A 22,963-nucleotide genomic window follows, 5' to 3' on the forward strand; every position below is an offset into this window, starting at 1 on the left:
CCGAACATTCTTTTAGCGAATTACCCCCTCATGAATTATCTTACCGACTTGCGCTGCGCAACAACACATTCATTAGTATGTTACATCATTCCCATCAGACTAATAATGCTACAAACTGTTGGATATGTGGCCGACTCCCTCCCTATCAGAAATACAAGGGAGTTCTGCCCCTCTTTCCGTACCCGTTCACACACAATGGCTCATGTGGAGCATAGTTTAGAATAATTAATTCCTTAGATCCTGATATTGCTGTTTTCGAAGGAAATTGGGTTTGGGGAAACTTGAACTTAGTTCTGCTTAACGCCTGTTATCCTGACAAGAAGGGACTTCCTACTAGAATAGGAACTGATCTAGAAAATGAAGTATATGGATTAGGTAATTATACAATTAACCTTATGATTCTTACTGTTGAATCCGAAGCTGCACCAGTTCTCCCTGCTATGTCAGTATTACCAGTCACAGGTGACTTATGTGTCAGAAAGAAGGGTTCAGTACACTTAGGTCATAGTAAATGTACTACTGTGGTCGAATTCAGTGATCAAGGCAAATCTTCCTTTAGAGCTACTCGTCATTCCTACTTTGTTTGTGGCCATACCGCATACATACGCTTACCTCCAGATTGGGATGGTACCTGTTACATTGCATTCCTTCTGCCACCTGTTTTTCTAGCCCCTCCTGATTATCACAGAAATACAAATCTAGTAAAGAATAGACTCCGAAGAGATCTCTCGATTGTCGACTATACTGAAACGGCATGGGAGCAATACACAGACTTCAATAAAGGTTTCTTCCCCTACTTAGGTACTGTCTTTAATAGTAAACTGATACGAAGATTAACTAGAACACTCGAAGCAGTAGTGAATGAAACTACCTCCGCTCTAGGCAACTTAACAGAGGAGCAATCTGCCATGCGGGTTGTTGTTCTCCAAAATCGTCTTGTTATTGACGTCATCCTAGCAGATAGGGGCGGAGCTTGTAAGGTCATCGGGTCAAGTTGCTGTGTTTTCATTCCAGAAAACGCGCCAACAGTATATAAAGCTATCACACGTCTTCATAAGATTGCAAGTTTGATACATCAGAATCCAGGCACCTGGACTTGGTCCGGTTGGTTCTGGACAACGTTGACTGCTTGGGGATGGAAGATCCTATCCTTCCTAGGTATTGCCCTTGTCATAGTATTCAGTTGCTGCCTGTGCCTACAGTGTGGGCCAGCGATTTGTGGACTGTGCGCCACTTCATGTATTCCACATTCCAGTTTTCACTCAAAACGCGAAAAGAAGAAAGAAGAGCAAATGATGTTACAAGAACAGACTGATCGGTTCATGAGGATCGATATATCATGAAGGGTCCGTAGGGAACAAGGAGGGAATGAGGAAATATAAATTTTATGGTCAAGAAATGTTCCCTAACGTGTACCCCACCGTCTCCATGTACCAGCTTAAAGTGCATGTAACTTCCCTCCTGTGCCAGTTATGAAGACGCAAATACATTTGCGTCCATCGTTAACATGTCCTCTTTCAGATCCACCCTGAATGGGTTGAATATTCCGTTCCTAAGTATGCCATGCCAAAGTCTTTTTGTGGTGTACTTTACACGTTTTTCAGCTCTGGCGAAGTAGACCCTGAATTCTGCCATCGAGCCTTTTCCTGCCTTCTGACTCTGAACGCCTCAGCCTGGGCTGCCTCTGTACCCGTGACCTTTGCCTTACTCCCTGCGCGGCTAACGGCGCTTAGCTCAGCCTGCTGCCTGCCAAGACTGTATTCAACCTTCGAATTATCTGCTCCGCTCCTCAAACATACATTCCTGCCTACTAGCTCAAGTAAACATCCTTCCAGCTGCAGAGCAAAGGGCCCGGCCTCACTGTCTCCGTGCAAGTAATTCATAGCTTCTGTTACCATGGTAGGCCCATGCCCCCTCGCATCTCATGCAGACACTTAGACGCTTATACACGCACTCACAGTCAGTATAGAATAGCCTCTGCCCAAGAGACCTTTCCCTCTAGATAATATGGTTCCCAGACATCAGATATCAGATATGATATAGGTACGAGTTGATTTGACATGCCAGACTTCTGTCTCTTTCCGTTAGTGTAAATGTCAAGTCCCCTGCACCCTCCAGCTCCACGTCAGCTCCACGTCAATCACACGTCATGCAGCTGCGCGCGCATCCAGGCCTCAGATTTCTGCTGACATTGCAAAATTCTGCTTTGTACCCACCTCCTTGTGACACTTACATGTGACGTTTCTAGCACACACCTCTATGTTCACGCCTAGTTCACGCCTTTTTGATTACGTATTGCTAACACGTGTGTGATTTTATCTTGTTTCTCTCAGCTGTTACGCCTACTGTATTGGTATTCATTATATGGTTTAAGTATAAAAGTTATGTCTTGTCAATAAAGTATGCTCTATCCCTTCCTGCACCCCAGTGGTGTCAGGAACACGATATCCGGTACCAGAACCATTCCTTTTTAAGGAATAAAACCCCTAAGAACTCTAACACCACGGACTCTGCGTCTTTCTTTCCGATTGAGTTAATTTTGTTTAAGTACTTACCTGCATAGAAATTAGGACGGTAAATCAAATATTTACCACAGTATTTACATTCAGAGCAAAAGTTATTTAGTTCTGGAAAGGTGCCTTTTCTCAGCACATCTAGCAACGTGTGGTGATGTGCTTCGAGGGAGCATTGCTTGGGTGTAATTTGGGTGAATTAATGCAAGTGGGAATAGTTTGTTAAGCCTGACTGGACTTTGCCGCAACAACAAAAATATGCCTTCTTCAAGCAGGTTCTGACTTGGAGAATTCTTTTCATTTCTTCAAATGACACATTACAGGTGTTAAGCACTGTACAGTACATATATCATGTGCAGAATGTTGAGATATTAAGTTATATAATGGAAAAGTATGCTTCCAATACAATTCAATCCCATGCTAGATAGCACACACACCACTGCATCATGGAGCAAAGGCTGAACATGATGCTAGGCAACTTGTTTGTACACAAATGAAGGAATAGTGATAGGCAGAAGGTCATTTTACCAAATATGGTTCTGCATTGCTTTCTCCCACGTGAGCAACTCTGCTATGCACTAAAACAAATCTGCTTCGTAGCATGCATGCCTGTCCTACTCATCCTTTAACCTAATGCTCTTCCCACTTTCAGGCAGTTGGTGACAAATACATCTTTTTAATTTTATTTCTCTCCTCACCTCTCCATCTTAACCTCTCTATCTCTACTGCCCTATGCACTTTCTCCAAGATCCTCAAGATCTCAGCTCTTTCTAACTCTCCTTCTTCTACATTATCTCTCTCTCAATGTACCGATACACCTGGCTCAACTTCATCTGTCTTTACCACTCTCCTGACCTCAATCTTGCCTCTATCACTCTCTATGCCTATACCTATATAGATCACTCTGAATCTCTCGCTTCAATTCTCTCTGTAGTTCATCCCCCTCTCCGTACCTCACAAAACTCTTTCCATCTGACAGGTCCTAGGAAGCTTGTTTCCGGTCCAAGGAAAGCATGGCTTGGCAGTTCGGGCTGGACTGTTCCCATGAGGCACAGGGTCAGGCTGATTTGCATATGGCCATGTCTGAACTGGGGTGGCAGAGTGGGCTAAAGAACAGTGATGAATTAAACCCAGATCTGTTGACTGGGTGTGAGTGTTTGATTGGTTCAGATTCTCTGTCTATCACCACCCCCTTTTGTACCGCTTTGTTTGCCATAAGTTGGCAGGGTATGCTCAGTGTGGGTTCTTTGCTCACTACACCACTGGAGTCAAGCTATCCTGGCTGAAAACAGCTGATAGACAGAAACCGGTCCTAGGATGCTTGATTCCGGTCCAGGGAAGACATGGCTTGGCAGTTTGGGCTGGACTGTTCCCATTAGGCACAGGGTCAAGACTGATTTGCATATGGCCATGTCTGAACTGGGGTGGCTTTGTGAGCAAAAAAACGGTGGATTAAACCCAGATCTGTGACTGGGGGTGAATGTTTTGCCATTGTGCAACATTCCGTCCATCATCTTCTTTGCTTTGCTGTTCACACTATGTGGGAAGGGTATGCCCAGACGTGGATCCCTTGCTCACTACGCCACTGGAGTCAAGCTATCCTGGATAAAGACGGCTGATAGCCAGCCAGAAACTGGACCTAGGATGCTTGATTCAGGTCCAGGGAAGACATGGCTTGGCAGTTCGGGCTGGACAGTTCCCATGAGGCACAGGGTCAAGTATGATTTGCCTATGGCCATGTCTGAACTGGGGTGGCTTTGTGAGCAAAATAACAATGGATTAAACCCATATCTGCGACTGGGGGTAAATGTTTTGCCATTGTGCAACATTTCGTCCATCATCTTGTTTGTTTTGCTGTTCACCCTATGTGGGAAGGGTATACCTAGAGGTGGGTCCCTTGCTCACTACGCCACTGGAGTCAAGCTATCCTGGCTGAAGACGACTGCTAGACAGAAAACGGTCCTAGGATACTTGATTCCGGTCCAGGAAAGACATGGCTTGGCAGTTTGAGCTGGACGGTTCCCATGAGGCACAGGGTCAAGACTGATTTGCATATGGCCATGTCTGAACTGGGGTGGCTTTGTGAGCAAAATAGCGATGGAATTAACCCAGATCTGTGACTGGGGGTGAATGTTTTGCCATTGTGCAACAATCCGTCCATCATCTTGTTTGTTTTGCTGTTCATTTTAGGGATGCCAGTAGTGAAGGTGGATATATTTGTGGCAACTATAGCTACAATTTCAAGCACTATGTGTATTTATCTTGCTTTACTATTTATTTAAAATTTAAATAATGTGGCAAGCACAGAGTGTAAACACGAAATACATTCAGCAAAACGAAAAATATATTGTAGAATCAGAACAGCCAATTCATTAAGTCACTAATAACACATGATAAGCAATCTTTTAAACCTATTTTGAAAACCAACTTCATGCCCTCTCCTCCCAATATTGCCAAATGTTTCTGAATCGTTTTTCCCATATAATGCTTCACTTACTTTAACCCTATGCATTTTTGTGATCCATTGAGCTAGTGTGGGAATTATGTCAAACTTCCAATTTGCTAATAATAATGACCAAACTTCGAGGGTAGAAATAAAAAGGAATTGACGTTATCCTACGGCTACATCGGTTTCCTGAGTCACAATACCATAAAAATCCCTGAGGGTGTCAGCCAATACTTTTTATTTTAGTTTTCGGCTGATGTATGGAGAAAATCTGCTGCCAACATTTTCTTTTTTTAGTACAAGGAAATATCTTGTGAAGCCAATCTGCGTTCCCCTGTGGGCACCTAAAATATGCCAATAACGCCCCAGAATGTATTTTATTAATCGCTTTAGTGAATAGTAAAGCAGCCATTTACTAAAAAACGCTATCCTCCCATAATTGGCAGCACGAATTGCCTTAAAGCTCAGACAGTTATGACATTTCCATTGGAGTAGATTGATTTTACAGCCCTTTAAAGAAGCGGTTTTATTCTGAAAATCGGGAAGTAGCTTATCGCCAATGCTGAGATATTACATTTTATACCAATTTCCTACACCACTTAGTCCTGATAGAAAATAAGCCTCACAAAATTTCACGGCTATTGAATTATTGTCAGAATTATAGCCTGCACAGAAATGCTTAACTTGTGTGAAACAAAGCGCAAAAAAGAAGGTAATTGGTAGATTATTCCTAACTAAAGTCTGGCATTAAATAAATTCATTATTTTGGTAGAACTATCTCAGCCACTGAAATCCCACATTGGACCAGCGACTTATGGTTTTGATACCTAGATGTAGTCAAAAGGAGTACAATCCATCTATTTCAGATGAGGGTGAAGCCGAGGTACTTTATACTCATCCTCAATTTTTTTTAATCTGTCCATTACCGTTTGAGGTGTTTTATACCTAGACTTCCTGGATAGTCTGGGGATTGTCATAAAAGAAAAAAGATCGATTTCAGGAAGTTGCTTAGCGCAGCCCGATAGTAGGTTTTTAACCTTGTAAGTGCCAACCCCCCCCCCCCATCCTACAAATCCTATTGAATAGCCTGAATTTTGAGCCTCGTCTTCCTTTGTTTCAAGATAAAGTGTCATATTTCTGACTCAATTGCATCGAAAAAGAATTGGGAAACTTTAATCAAATTATTGTGAATAAAAAATAGAAATAATCGTAAAATGCTCATTTGTATCAGAGTAAACCGACCTGCAATTGTCAGTGGGAGATTTTGCCATTTCTTTAATAAGTTGAGCACTCTAGAAAGTCCAGGTGTTAAATCCCCAAATATCCTACGGGGCGAGTTGGAAGGTAATGGGCCTTCATAGCTATGGGTAGAATTTCTGGAGAACAGTTAAAGTGGAGAGCCTCAGATTTTGAATGGTTGATCTTGTAGACAGTTATAAGTGTACATTTGTTAATCTTTGTAAAGGAGTGCTTAATATTTGTCTCCTCAGCTGCTAAATATAAAACCATATAATTGGCATAGAGTTTAAGCTTAGCTAATGGTTCAAATAACAAGGATAACAAAATGGTTGACATTGGACTTCCTTGATGCATCCCTCTCCTGCTGGTCTGTTATTAATGATAGGAAAAGCTACTTCGGGAGAATAGCAAAAAGAACACCCCATTCCAATTGAACCAGGTCAAACACTTTTTTGGCATCCAACATTATAATCATTGCCTTCGTTTTCAGAATTGGAAATAATCAAATGCTTGTGTCAAGTAATCTGTGTTGGTCATATACTTCTTCCTGGTAAAAAAACAGTTTGATCTTTATGGACGATTAGTTGTGTTAACAATGACAATGCAATGATTTTGGTGAATAACTTGTAGTCGTAATTGAACAGACTAATCAGACATGTAGATCTTTGTTGGATTCATTTTTTTAAGAAAGCTAATAATAACAGACTCTGTAAATGTACTTGCAATAGTACCGCCTGGAAGAATCTGGTTAAAGAGCCTAACTAGAAATATATTTAGCTGGGGGAAAAAGATTTTATAAACTTCTATGGGTATCTGGTCTTTACCGCAAGCTTTAGCACTGGGCAAAAACTTTACCGCTTGCTGCACTACGGTCACAGTTACTTTAGAGGACATATTAACTTTCTTTTTATTATTATTTTTTTATTTGTATTTTTAACACATACACAACATATCAAGCATGCCACATAAGGCTTTCCACTACACCCCAACCCCCCACCACCCTCCGTCTTCCTTCCCCCGAATGTTTCATAGCAAAACAATGATTGCGGAAGCCGGGCCGACATAATGCCTTTCTGATCTAAAGATATTGTTGCAATAATTTCTGAAATAATAATACACTCGCTCTTAATGATCTAAACAAAGATAACATCGCCCAAAATGTAATCCTATTATTTAAACTATTGACATTGCATGATATGATTCTCAATGATCTAGGAGACATATCTTACTATAAAAAAAAGGATTTTGAGGAAATGGCTGGTTAGTACGACACTTAAAACCTTTGCTACACTTTTTTTGATACCCTCCAAAAAATCCTCACCTGCTTCCTTCCCAGCCTGCCCTTCCCACCCGGCCCACCCCATCCCAGGTATCCATCCTCTCCCGAGAGCCAGAGCCCCTGCGAGTCTTGTCTACCCCAGACTCAAGCGGTCGTCTGCTCTAACCCTCCCCCTTCCACCTGCCCCTGACTGGGTGCCCTGGATTGCACCCATAATTGTTGTTCATGGGGAACCAATGCCACCGCTTGTAAAAACATAACTACCCATACTAATGTACTTTATAATAGAGAACTTTCCAACCTCTTTAAACAAGCATCTCCAATGCAACGGTTTCGCCTTTGGAGAAGTTAGAGCTATTGGCATTGCAAATGACAAAATTTGTATTTATGTGTTGGTTTTGAAAACTGATAAATAAATGGCATTGTCATTTACATTGCCAATAGCTTAATATCTCGCTAATGTGAGAACTATTGTACCCTACGGACGAGCTCAGCAGACAGCAATTACTACCACACACGCACCCAGACCCACACACCCAGAGCCCCCCCACACACACACACACTGGAGCAGTCACCCACACACACACTTGAGCAGTCACACACACACACACACACACTGGAGCAGTCACATATACACACACACTGGAGCAGTCACATATACACACACACACTCTGGAGCAGTCACATACACACACACACTCAGGAGCAGTCACATACACACACACACCCAGGAGAAGTCACACACACACACACCCAGGAGCAGTCACACACACACACACACCCAGGAGCAGTCACACACACCCAGGAGCAGTCACACACACCCAGGAGCAGTCACACACACACACCCAGGAGCAGTCACACACACACACCCAGGAGCAGTCACACACACACACACCCAGGAGCAGTCACACACACACACACACACACACCCAGGAGCAGTCACACACACACACACACAGTAGAAAATTGTCAAGACCACAGGAAGCAACACAGAGGACTAAAAACGCAGGTAACTGTTTAGGTAACACTGTGTCAAACTGCACAGCATTTGTTACCTTATGTTCTGATCTCAGCTCTCTAAAACTGTGGTTGTGTACCGAGCAGCCTGCTCGAGGTCCTCCTTCTGCTCCTGTCTTGATAAATGATCATATCGCTGATTTAGTTTCCTTTTAACTAATATTGGACGGGTTACCGCCACTTAAAAGTATGGCCATCGGGCTGAGGGGTGACAAAGGACTGTCTTAAAAAATATAAATAAGATGTGTGGGTAGTCTAGGCCTGACAGGGCCTGCTTGTAAAAACACTGCTAACCTGCCCTCACCGAAGCCAATATAAAGCAATAACTGACATCCCACACTTCAGCCTAGGACTGCAGGGGACGTCCCCGTGGGACAGCGGAGCCGCCATTTTTAATCAATCCACACAAAATGAAGGAGTGGGAATCTGCTTAAGCAGCTAATGATGCCTGGGTCTGTGGCCCATCAAAGCACAATAAATCTCTGAAGATGGAAGTGCTTATCTCCTGCAAGCAGAGCCAGGTGAAATCTCCTCAGAGCCAAAGGATGCGTATAAATATATATTTTTCTCTTTTTTGGAGATGATTTATGTCGGGGAAGGGCAGTTATTTAACAAACTGGCTGATCATGATGAATCGGATGTGAAGGAGAAAGAGCAGCCGGGGAGTCCTGGGCTCCGTGGCAGTGCTCAGATAAACAAAACACTTCTAGAAGGCGCATGCCATCCAGGGTTGCAATTAGTCTAAAGCTGTCACAGGCACATGTAGCAAGAAGTACATCCTAAATTATCACACATAATTTATTGAGCAACTGCTACACTCCGATTTGTTAACTCCAGTGCAGGCGAATTTCATTTAATTGCACCCCCTGACGCAGGGATGGCATATTCATTAGGGAGCCCCCTGACACAGACAGCAACTTATTTAGCTTTCAGATTGTGTGTTTTGTGCGCATTGCTCATGTTCCATAATCAAACAATTAAAAACAAAAACAAAAATATTGAAGTTAAACATTATCTCCTACGGCCGTTTCCCTTCCCGCTTTCATGTCGCCGTCGATCATACTTACATTTGCAGTTTGAGCGGGAGAAGTACGAGACAAAAAACATTATTCGCGGTCTCTGGTGATGGCAGTAAAAAAAATCGAGTTAAAATAAGCAGAAAAGAACCAGCTTTCAGAGCGTATGACTGATGGCGCCCCCCCTCCCGTCGATTGTGCAAAGAAATGTACAGCAAAAAAACCTGTTCGAATCACTGGGGTCGTCCAAGTTCCCTCCTTGAAAAACGGACCCAAGAGCCCCACTGCTCTATTGCGAAGGCAACACACATAGTGCGGACAAACACAAACGGCTTGCTATGTGTTGTATGCTACTAATTAACACGTAGTTCTACAAATGGGGATATGAACCACTGCTCGATGTAGACCCGGCCAGAAGGTTATCACATTTACACTTCAAACTCAGTACCTTCTGCACAAAACTAGCCATAAAATAACACAAACGGAGCAAGCTATAAAACTAGACAACACATAGCAGGCTGCTGGAAAACGTAACGTGCGATATTATTTTACACTGCACACAGAACAGCTTTAAGATGTGCACAAAATCCCCACGAGTTAAGAACCACACTGGTCTACGTGCCTCGAGTTTAATTCAAACCAGCGATTACACAGAAGGGGGGATATGTAGGAAAAATAAATATTCCGATTTAGGTGCTGCCAGAAAAGGCACTGAATACTGAAAATGAGCAGTACTTTGCAGCAAATGGACTAGGCAAACACGGCCGGTCCTGGTTTAGAATCTAGATGGCACGCTCAACTACGACCGTGATAAACTTTCCCTTTCTACAGAAAACAGACCTTTGTATCACTTTTCCGCTTGGGAGCCACTGTGATTAAAGCATGCCGGTCTCAAACAAATGAAGGCGCTGTCAAGGCCAGCTTACAGGTGACAGCCTTTGGAGCTATTAGCACGTAGCGCCGAGTCTCATTTCACATTGTTGGGCGAGGCGGGAAGTGTTCCTCTGCAAAGGACCCGTGGGTAAGAGACGCTTTAAACATTCAGTATGTTGCTTCCGCACAGAGTTCTCGACTGTACAGATCTACCCAAAGTAGTCCTACTGTCATCACAGGTGACCGCGGTCTTCATGCCCAGGGCATGCCCCAGTTAATGGTTGGTGGCAGACAACTGACAGTCGTGGGGCACATAATGGGGCCAGTGGTGGCAGGACTAGTTCTTCCGGTTAACTTTGTAGTCTGTAATCAGTCACCGCACTTGCTGGCTGGTGGACAGGATACACCAGTTCAGGGGTTATCGTTTGTGCATTGGGTATCACTGACCCGCTCTAAAATGTGCAGAGCGGGTCAGTGATACCCAGAAGTAAGCCATCTCCCGCTCATGGTACATCTCCCTGTGCTGTGGTTTCCTCTGCATACGCCCAGCTAAGGAGTCTGCCTTGAATTCATATCTTCAATAAAGCAGGAAGGGTTATTTCTGCCTCAGCGCCAGTTTCGGAAGGTCAGCCTGTGGACTGAGCGAGGAAACATCTGAACGGCGCCTTTTCAAACCCGAATGTATTCAGGCGACGAAAAAATACAAGTCAGGTCCCGGGCCGCGCTCTGATTGGCTGACGTCACGGGGGTGTCCCGGGCCGGCAGCCAATCACAGCGCGGCCCGGGAATGACGTCACGGGGGTGTCCCGGGCCGGCAGCCAATCGCAGCGCGGCCCGGGGCAAAGGGGCGGGGCTTAAAAAAAGCACCAGAAACGCCCCCGAATCGCGTTTTCAAGAGAAAGCGCGATTGACAGCCTCTGTCTCCCAATGGCTAGCCTCCATTTATGGAGCTAGCCAAGGAGAGGCAGAGGCGGGGCCGACGTCCCTACTGAAAACAAAAGTTTTCGAACTGGGAGTGGCTTTGCCACTCGCCAGGTCGAAACCTAAAAAAGGAGAAAGGAAAATATAATGAAAGGGGTAGGAAAAAAAGGGAGAAGAAGAAGGAAAAAAATCATCATTTCAGGCAATATAAACCAGCTATGATCTTCCTTAAACAACTTTCAACATTAGAAGCCTGCTTAGCCAAATCAATTTTTCTATGGTAATCTGTTAAATTATGTAAGAAAATAACAACCAGCTGATGATGATCATTTTTACTCAAGTATTCATAGGGATATTTGATCTCAATTGGGTATTGTTTTGACATTGTAATAGTTCATATTTTTAACTTCTAAGCTTGTTGTATATATGAATTTGAGAATTCATTGTGGAATATATTCATCTTTGCTAATGTATTATGAAATGTATTTTGAATTGTACATTTATGGTTTTAATGTGAAATTGAATAAAGCTGCTTTGATTAACCATACCGAGGTTGATTGCAATCTCTGGTCGTAGTTTTGATGCCTCCGCCACATGTTCTTGTGCATGAACTATAAGATCCCCACGGTCCCCATTGTCCATCCACTTGTCGTGTTTCCATTGCTTTGTCTACACAAAGTCCATGATGGCAATGCTAGTAAATTGAAAAAAGAAATAAGACACAAAATAATGTTACATTAAAATACAAAAGGCTATTAAGATTAGCATTGGTCTTAAATCATTACTGGTTCTTAGCCTGTGGTCCGAGGAGTCTTGGGTGTCCATGAGACCTACTCAGGGGATCTGAGACTGTGTTACCAAATTACATAATATTAAAATTAAAACATTCAAATTAATAAAGCATATACAAATAAAGAATCAACATTGAAAATGTGCAAACTGTTTCTATATTTGGTTGAGAATATTTGAGCATTTGTTTGGTGTATACTTGTTTTTGTACATTTGTGTATTGTTTGGAAGTTCAAATCATTAAAATTACTCAGGCCGGGGTCCCTAGCTTCCAATATGTCTCCATGAGAGTCCCTGGATTCCAGTAATGATTAAATGGGGGTCCACAGAAGTCAGAAGCTTAAGAACCGCTGATCTAGGTTGTTAGTTCATCACAGACACATAGGCAGCCATGTTCAAATAGTATGCTCATGTGACCTAAAATTCACAAGCTGATTGAATGTTACTCTTTGTTGAAATTAAAACTTCTTAGTCACCCAAATAGTATTAAACATTCTATTACTTTCAACTGCATTTCCCTCTCACCACTCCAATGTATGCAAGTCATCTTGCTAAACAATGCACAGCATTTTTCCAAGATTGAAGAAAAAGTTCCTTGGCAATCCCAGAGAGCCTTTATGATTTTTCGTGCGATACAGAGTGTGAGTTGCCCTTATGTAATGTCTCCAAAATCCCAGCACATCAACAGGAAGACATGCACTCAAGGATTACAATGCAAGTAAATGGTTTTTAGGCAAAAAAAAGAAAACATCCTCCTTGTTTCTGCCCCGCAGCCATGATCACAAGTCTCCAAATAAGTTCATGTTTACGAAATACAGCTGGTGAACCGATCAACTGCAACAGCACACTGCGATACATGGATGGCACAAGGTAGATGACCTATCCAGAGCCTTCCTCTCTGCCAATCACAATATATTAACTTCACTACAAAATGGGGAGACAAGAGTAAGAACAACGAAGGGGCCTACCCTCTTTCTCTATGATTTACAAAAAAAAAAGATGGCTGGTCCATCCTGAAGTGAGATAACCCTCCACAGAATAGGGAAAATACCCTGTGGTTTTCTTATAAAACTCTCACCCACCAGGGTTGCTCCTCAGTGGCATGCTTAATCATTGGGTTCTTTCCCTTCCATTGTGGAACAGGGTATGCTACGACCTGCGGGATTGTAGACCACTAGTAAGGCAGGTACATTATCACCTAAACTTTCTTCTCCCCGTTTTTAATTATACCACGGGAGGACAGATTAAAGTATTTACTATCCTACCAGGCAGGTAGTTTTATCTTTCTGGGTAAGACCCCTCCCACTCCTATTCACTTCCATCAATATAGTATACCGCTCAGTACTCCTGCATATCTCGCAGGATGCAGCATGCCCCGTTCCGCAGCAGAATGGGAAGAACCATCACCCACTAGGGTTGCCCCCAATGGGCAACTCTGGTGGGTGAGGGTTTTATAAGAAACCCAAAAGGTTTTCTCCCTATTCTGTGAAGAGTTCTCACTTCCGAACTAAGAGGCCTTCCTTTTGTTTTTGTAAATATATTAACTTCAACAGAACTGTAAGTTCTAAAACACAACCCCTTCCACCATGCATTGGACCCAACTAATATAGATGTTTGAAAGCAGCATTGGTATTATCCAAAGTTTGAGGTGCTAATGTTGATGAGAATCTCATAACCTGAATGTTTAAGAAGAAGTAGCCTCAGAATCTGACAACTTAAACAGCAGCGTGTATAAGTCAGAGAAAACTTTTTCATATGAGTGAAGGTATGGTGAATTTTCTTTATTTCTGAGACGGAATCTGTACGGAATTCCTCTATTGAATTGCAAATTGGAGGCTTCTGTGTTTAATAGAATTTTATGTGCAATATATTTATGATAAACCGCCAAAAAGTTCGACAAATAATAAAACTTTTATACAAATTATAGTAAGTAAGTATTTATTGTTCAGTTAATTAAAATTCACAATATAAAAACATAACCGTCACGTTTAAAAACCACATAAAAACCATCCTTCTCTCGGTTTGTGCCGCAAATTATAAATATTATCAGAGTATACTGTCTTTTATTTTGAGCTTGTTGATGATACGGTGTGAGTGGGGGACCACACCCAGTTCTCAATAATACTAACCAGTTGGGGCCCGAATGTCATATCAAATTTAAAGAGCCGGTGCTTCAGGATGTAAACATGGACTGCACAATCTAGCCAACGAATGGCGTGGCCAGATTGAATGTGCCAATTTAAAGTGCCCACGCATTTGTATATGCATGGTTAACCAATCTGTTTTACTATTCACTGATTGCTATGTGCCTTGCTTTTCAGTCATCTTCCACTGTGTCAAAGAAGTTTGTAGGTCGGCAAGTTTAGCTGAGTTGCGGCTGGATTGAAGCATAACTTTACTGCCTGCCTACACGACCTTATGCCACTCTGATTGAATGTTGGACAGAGTTAAATGCGTCCAATGTCCTTTAGGCTAGGGCAGATACTGATGACATTCACGAGGTCCTTGTTCCCTATTTAACAGAGGTAGCAAATCTGCTCTCCCGATCTCCTTTTCCAAGGAGGCAGGTGCACAAGGATTAGTAAAATGCCAAAAGGTAGCCTTAAGAATTTCCTTTTTATCTTCAGTTTAACTCCAGTTTTTAAATAAGTTTGAGGTTAAGACCTTTTTGCCCTTAAGCACTGGCCAGCCATGTGCCATTTTGGCCAGTGATTCCTTGTCTTTTGTGATAGATGAAGTTCTTGTCACTTTTGTTACAATATTTTAAAAATTCTGGAGAGATATAGAGGTGGCTCAAAGGCTTGTTAGTCCCAGCCTTGTTAGTGAACCAAACAAATACTCTCTGGCAGGTGAAGCTTTGAAACATGTCCGTTCATTCCAAATATGCGAGTTTAGAGATCCTGGCTCAGCACCTCTGATCTTATGACAGATTTTTATATATGCCCCCTCCTTTCCACTAATTGCTTCTGTAGGCCAAATTCTAAGCGTATTTGGGCATGGGACACATAGTTAGGTAAATAAAGAATTGCTCTGTAAACACTGGTGTTTATTTTATCCAGGGCCATTGCATCTCTCCCTCGCATTGATTTGCTCCCATATGTTAGCATTGGTTGTAGTTTTGCTCGAATGACCTGTAATAAAGGGTCCAGGGAGTTTGTGATGCCCTTCTGTCGAAGGGCCTCCAGTTGAGGTTTGTACGAGACTATGTGAAGGACAGTGACATAACTATTTTACATTGGCTATAACATTTGGTAATGAGTGACTGTTCTGCAGAGTCACACTAGCATCTAGTGCACTGCAAGCGGACTGATTCTAGAAAGCTTGGAAGTGCCCACATTGACCTATGGGAGTGAGGATCTGACGGGCCAGGACCGCAGGGTACTGGAAAGTCCTGTCTCAAAAATCTTTAAGTCTATTTTCCACCTGCGGGTGTACACGTCTCCTGCACAAATAGACGTGTACACAGATCAGAGATTAAATACTTTGCTGCTGACATTCATTAATGCACTTTAAACTAACCTCTCTTGCACAACATGCCTCTTCTATTGACGAAGATCACTAGCATGTTTCCATATAGGTCGAGTAGCTACACACCTCCTCCCCCTTTTCATCTCTGCATTTAGGCTTCAGACGAACAGTCATAAATGCCAAGTTAAAATAACTGGTGGTTTTAATTGGTTCTAACTTAGCGCAGAATCTTGGTCTATTGAGATGTAATCAATGGAACATCTAGCTGCAGAATTGCACACAGTTTTATTAATGAATGGTTGTAACTAAAAATGCATTTGATGGCGTTAACTGTGCTGGTGGAATATTTTTAAATCTGTGACTTTTTTAGCTAAACCTCAGCAGGGTAGCTTGTTCAAACCTGACCAGGTCTTCTGTAATCAGCTGGCGGTTTTCTTCCAGAACACGGTACAAGCAATATATGATGGCCTAGCTAACTCACTAAACGTTTCTGCAGCTACGCATCAACTCTCCCACATTGGGGAAGACACTGCCATTTAAGTTAACATGCTTTAAACCCCTGTCTGAAGAGTAAGTAATAGACATCCTAAAATCTATTAAATCTGTTTCACCCTGTGACCCTTTCCCCCGGCTATTATGCACCTGGCTGCTGAAAGGATTAGCGAAACCCTTACTCCTTTGGTTAACCAAGTCCTAGCATCAGGGAGCTACCCTGCAGCCTGGAAGACAGCCTGTATCAGGCCAATCTTGAAGAAAGTTACACTGTAGCCTACCGAATTAAAAAACTATCGGCCAATTTCAGGTCTGCCATCCGTAGCTAAGGTCCTTGAAATATCGGTCAATAGGACATTAACAGAATACTTGGACAGCAATAGGCTACTGGACACCACCCAGCATGGCTTTCGTCCAAGACACTCTACTAAATCTGCCCCGATCGTAGCATCAGAAGGGATTCGGAGAGTAGTGGACGGCGGTGGCAGGGCAATCCTTGTTCTCCTTGACTTGGCCACATTAGACACCGTGAATCACACGGTGTTGGTTCGGCGACTACAAGAGATGGGAATTAGTGACTTGGCTCTGGCCCTCCTCTCCTCATTTCTAGAGAACAGGAAACAAAGTCTGAACTGGGACGGCATACAATCGGACAGTTTTAATTTGCTGTGCGGTGTGCCGCAAGGATCAGCTCTGTCCCCGACGTTGTTTAACGTTTATGTGAAGCCACTGACAGCTCTTGTCAGGAAACATGGCTTCACATTTGTGTCCTATACAGACGACTCACAATTGGCGATATCTGTGTTAGACAGGCCTGTGTTAACAGCTGCCAGCTTTCACTCCTGTTTGAAGGACATCATGAATTGGATGAGTCTGAGTTTTCTGAAAATCAACACTGAAAAGACAGAAGTGATTGAATTTGGGAACGGACCACCAATTTGGAATAATTCTTGGTGGCCGTAGGATGCTGGGGAGTGTCGTTAAGAAGGTTAGGAACCATGGGGTAATTTTTGATGACAAGCTCAAGATGTCGGCACAAGTGAGTAACATCTGCCAGTTTTTTTCTACTGAAGCCCTGCGTAAACATTTTCTGTTTATTTCCCTGATACTGCAGAAAACAGTAGTGTCTGCCCTTTTTCTGTCCAAATTGGACTATTGTAATGCAATGTTTTTGGGCATTGATAAGCATCAGATCAGCAAACTTCAATCACTGCAGAATGCGGCAGGACGACTGATCTTAAAGCTTTCGAAGGGCCACCCCAAGTCACTGGGAAGAAGGTCACTACACTCCACGTCCAGCAGAGAATTGAATTGAAGGCGCCCTGCCTGGTGCACAAGGCTTGATACGGAGGTGGCTCAGATGACTGTCAGGAAAGGTTCAGGCTCTATACCCCTTCAAAAAACCTATGGTCGGCCAATCTTGGCTTGATATGTACCCCCCAGGTTTCGACGAGTCAGATGAGGTGGCAGGTCTCTGTCTAGTTGTGCGGTGCAACTGTGGAATAAACTGCTGGTGGCACTGAGCCTGCAGCCTAACGTTTTATCTTTCAAGAAAAGCCTGAAACCTCGTCTGTTTAACTCCGAGTACAATCAGGTCAGCACAAACATGGTAGACACACATCGGCGCCAAGACGCCTCTGCATTAGAGCGCTTAATAAGCTCTATATCATCATCATCATATGGCAATGGTTTAATTAACTATGCACATAAACTTATTAAACTTAAAAACATAAACTTCTTTTTGCATGGTCACAACTATATTTTGCTGACTGATATTACTGTTTTTTTAACTCTGCACACTGGGGCAATGCTGACCAGTCATGAGTATATTTGCTCTGACCCATAACACATAGTAACATTTGTCCAGTCCCATCAGCATATTTAACGTTACAGTAAGGCCATAATATGTGGTGCTGGAAATACCACCTGGCATGGTAGTGAAATGTTGTCCATTGACTACAGCACATATTGTGCCATTTACTAGTCTGTCAGGAAAACATGATTGTGGGTCCGCATGCAAACCTGTCAAATAACTATTTGTGATAGAAAGGAACATGCTTTTAAATGTTAATTAAGTCATCACTAAATAGGCCTTGTATCCCACACGATAGGGTGCGTAGCATTTGAAATTGGAACATGTAAGAATTCATGGTTGGCATGATCAGTACAGTAAGGAGCCCCCAAAGGCTATATAGGGCTGTAGAAGTTTCTATGAGGAAAACTAAAGTACAATTAAAATACTATTTTTTGGTACCTTTCATTTGAAATAAGTTACAGATTCAACCACTATGTTTTATATTTATTAAAATAAAATTCAACGGTGAAGTTGAATGTCTAATAAATAAACAGGACAATTTAAAATGACAGGCTTTGTCTGGCTGAAGCATCAACGGGCTAATAAGCATTAGATTGCCTGAAGCAGCTCTACATGTCAGTGCTTTCTCCCAGATGAGGTGTGAAAACTGCTCCCAGAGCAAACTCTCCGTTGTGCGCCTTGTGGCAGGAAGACCTCTGCGTGAGGTATGTGACTCATCCTCTTTTGCGAAAGGCAATCAGGAAATCAGGGATGGGTCAGGAACTTCCTTAACTTGAGTACCAATTTATAGCCACCATATAAACTGAGACGTGGGCCAACTGTATCGAACCTGACTCCATTCCAGAAGAGACTAAGCTAGTGCCAGACCCAGTTTGGAATGGTTTATGAGTAGGAGGCTACTAATTTCCCTAGACATTACTGTTACTGTGCCTTCTGACTCTCTTAGGCAGAAAGGTTCAGCCGGGTTGGATTTCGCAAAGAATAATGCACTGTAGAATAGTTTACAGTTATGTAAAAAGGATGTGTCAAAAAAAAGCAAAGGTTTGCCTCTGGGAACGTTTTGCTCATTGGTCAGAAAGTGTAAGGGAGTCATCCCTACCCCCGGCTAGTGATTTCTACAAAAGTGACATCTCCCCTCTAGCTCATCAGAATACATCTGGACCTGTGGATGTACAGAAGAGATTGGGATTTGGTGTCTATTACTTGTGTGGATACTTGAAGGGCTGGACCTACTCTCACTTGTACCCAGAACTCCAGGAATCAGTTGGCTGACCTCCATTTAAGCTACCGGGACATGAAAAGCTGCAAGAGACCTTTTCTGCCTGACCAGTGGCAGGCATCCCTGGACTGGACTGTGCTGGAGGGGGTCCTTAACTGTACAAGTGCTATTCACAAAACTAAACTTACACATGAGTAAATCTAAACTTTTGAGTAACTTTATTACTTTTGTTTATTCACCACTTACGAGTTTAAAGTTACTGAAATTGTAGACTCACATATCCCCACCCCCTCAATTTAGGGGTAGAGCCTATTTTAATTTAGTGGTAGAAATAGTAATAACTTTATTGTAGAAGTGATTGTTTACAATATATCCTAAAACCAAGAACATCAAATATCCTGTGGTAAAAATTCAGATGCAATACAAATATAAAAGCAAACAGTTGTTTACACCAACTAATAGATTAACTACCAACTATAGCTAGCTTGTTTAAGATAAAAATAAGATTAATCAAATTTGCTAGGATTGCTGAACAGTAGAATTACTGAGAACATTTAAAACATAGTTTTATAGCCTTTTTTGTTAACATCTCCCCTTTAAAAAAATATAAATACAATACGATTATAAAAATCAGACAGTTTTTAACGTTGTCTGATAGATTATGCTACAGATTCTGTCTCAATTGTTTAAGATAAAAATAGATTTAATCAATGAATTTTATTGGATTGCCAATAAAGTAGTTGCTATGAGCATTAAAACAAATATTGATGACCTCTTCTATTATCCTCACATTAGATTCACAAAAATATTTCCAAAGATACTTCTTCCGAATGGCCAAGAGCTTTGGATATAAGCAAATAATATGTCCAATTGACTCTTCCTTTTAGCCACATAGCCTACATCCCAATAGACCATGGTAGGATGTATTCCAAGGTCTTTCAAATTGGGATATACATTAATCTGAATCTCAAAAAAGTTCAATTTACATGCCTTTCCTGATTTCAGCTAATATATGGTAGTCTTACTGTGTCATAGGATTCTAAAAACAAATGTACATGTTTTTATTGGTAGACTTCTTCCTCCTGACTGCTGACCAATAGAAAGTTCCTTATTTGTCTCTTCCGAATGCACTTGGGCACATCACTAAGAATAGTTACCTGGAGAAGGTTTGGTGCCTCCAGTAAGCCCTTTAAAGTCGAGAGGTTCAGACTGTATTGTTGCAGCCATATGGAGTGCTTGAAATGACAGAATATCCAGCTCGAGATGTAGTATACTTTGTGGGGTTGCACAAGAATCATATCGTTTCCATGTATATGATATTCATGACAGAAATAGTTTTAAAATTGAAAATCTGTGATCCTTACAGCAAAAATTGAGTTTTATTTTGGATTGAACACATTGACTGATCAATTGCCTTTCCTCTGTAGATTCTTGCAAAGTTTTGGATGGCATTTATTTACTACTTAAGCTTTCATTTATCATTTATGTTCACACTGAGATACTCATAGGTTCTTCCTTTGTCAATTTGTGCTGAGCTTCCATATTTTTTGTTTACTATGTTTCCCGATGCACATTATTTTTGTTTTTGTTTGATTGGCAAGGTAAAAGTTCTTCATATTAAACATATTTGGAGACTTGACAATAGCATACCGTCTTTATGATCCAGATCGATCAAAAATAAAAAGGGTCAACAAAAGGGGCACCAATATGTTTTAGACCATTCTGGGTATAGATTTCTGGCGATAGAATTTCTGTTTGATAATTTGATCTGTAACCATTTGTCTTCATGAAACGCCTTAATAAGATGGAGAAGAGAGTGGTCGATTTCCCAGTTTAGCAGCTCGGACCAAAAGAGAGAATGGTTGACTGTTTTAAAGCTCATGCAGTAATCAATATTGAAGACACATGAGGCTGAAGAAAAGTTACTAAGCTCTTCTTGTTGGCCCAATCACACAATATTTAGGGCAGATATTTTGAAAAAACTTCCCATCACAGTCTAAAAGGGTAAAAATTCTGTAGTTCTTTGGATTGGCTTTATCTCCTTTTTTGTGGATCGGATGTGTAATGGGATGCATAATTTAGTGAACAAGACATCAAAAATATCCTCCTGAATATTAATCCATCCAACCACTTCAGTGACCCGTTACCCCCGGCTATCTTCAAAGAAATCAAGAATGCACTCATCCCCACCTGGACAAGGATTGTAAATGCTTTTCTATCACAAGGCAAGATCCGGACTGCCTAAAAGCAGCTCAGGTATCACCTATACTAAAAAAAACTAACGCTGACAAAGCTGATCTCAATAATTTCTGACCTATCTCCAACACCCCCACCCTAGCAAAATCCTTGGAAAATGTGTTCCTTCCCATCTCTGTGCTCACATAGAGAACTACCAACTCCTAGACCAGCATCAATCCAGCTTTCGGAAGGGGCACAGTACCGAATCGGCTCTCACTCATGTTATGGATGACATTTTAAAAAAACAATCAAACAAATCCTGCCTCCTGATCCTCCTTGACCTTTCATCCGCTTTCAACACGGTTAATCATGACAACCTCCTATCCCTTCTGCAAAACAGGAGGGGTTTTTCTGATCAGGCGCTACAATGGTTCTCGTCCTTCCTCCACCACAGATCTCAAAGAGTCAGGGCAAATCACTCTCTCTCCTAACCATCTCCAGTACTTATGGGGGTCCCCCAAGGATCTGTATTTTCTCCTATTCTCTTCAACCTTTTCTTGGAACCATTAGCTAACTCACTAAACTCCACGGGTATTCTTTTCCATATGTATGCTGACGACACGCAACTCTATTTGAAAATCGCATCCCCGGAAAACATCATCTCACTCAACACTACCCTAATGTCTACTCAAAACTGGTTAACTGAGAATCATCTCCTGCTCAACACCTCAAAAATGGAATTCCTTCTCATCTCCCCTCCGAACCATATTCCCAAGCTAGACCTTTGGATGAGTCACCTCACTGCTTTCAACTGCACTCCTCTCAACATAGACCCTGCCAAATCTCTCAGAGTCATCATGAATAAGCACCTGAATATGAAAAATCATATCAGCAATATATGTAGGGAGAAAAACACTTGATGAGGACACTCAGAAATATCAAACCGTTCCTTCCACTTAATGATTTCAAGCAGGTGGTCCAAGCACATTGTCCTGCCGAGGCTACATTACGGCAGCGCTACCCTCTGTGGCCTTTACAAATACACCCTGGCTCCACTGAGGGCATCACTGAATGCTGCTGCTACACTGGTTACAGGCACCAAACGCAATAAGCACATATCCCCAGTCCTCACATATCTTAAATGGCTCCCCTATGAAGCACACATTCAGTTAAAAATTTCTGTTATGATGCACAAAGCCATCCACTTCAATACTCCCAGGTACCTGGTGCAAAAAAGTTAACCATCTTGCGGTGTAAGAGCCTCAAGAAGCGCCACTACTTTCCTCTTGAAACCACTCATCCTCAGCAAAAAGAGAACTTGGCACTGAGCCTTCTCTGGCGATGCCCCAAAGATATGGAATTCTCTACCACTGGAAGTACGCAGAATCTACTCAGCAAAGGTGTTCAAACTGGAAGTCAAAAGATTCATTAAGGATAAATTCCTACCGTAAGTGGGCTAGGCTCTCCTGCTCGATGACATTGTTCCTACTACCATGGTACCAACATTTACTACTACTCTTCTTTACCACATACTATGCTCCCCTTCGCTACCCGTGTACAATTGTTCATTATAACCCTCCTCGTTGCATTTGTCTTGTAATTTGCGATCATTGCTCTTTTTACTCCTACCTGATGTTGATCTTGCATTATTGTCCTTCCTTTCCTTCCTAGTGTAAAGCGCTCTGATATCCTTCGGG

General features: G+C 42.1%; 1 protein-coding gene across 1 annotated transcript in view; it reads right to left on the bottom strand.

Annotated features, from left to right (window-relative positions):
* The window catches only part of ADAMTS20 (ADAM metallopeptidase with thrombospondin type 1 motif 20), a 1,033,120-nt gene that overhangs the window by 766,494 nt on the left and 243,663 nt on the right, over nt 1–22,963 (bottom strand). Inside the window, exon 9 of the mRNA XM_086919514.1 lies at nt 11,853–11,998. Coding sequence (XP_086775640.1) covers nt 11,853–11,998 — 146 coding nt within the window. The remainder of the gene's footprint in view (nt 1–11,852; nt 11,999–22,963) is intronic.

This window comes from Lissotriton vulgaris, chromosome 1_1, assembly GCF_964263255.1.
Source record: "Lissotriton vulgaris chromosome 1_1, aLisVul1.2, whole genome shotgun sequence".
In the NCBI taxonomy this organism is placed as follows: domain Eukaryota; kingdom Metazoa; phylum Chordata; class Amphibia; order Caudata; family Salamandridae; genus Lissotriton; species Lissotriton vulgaris.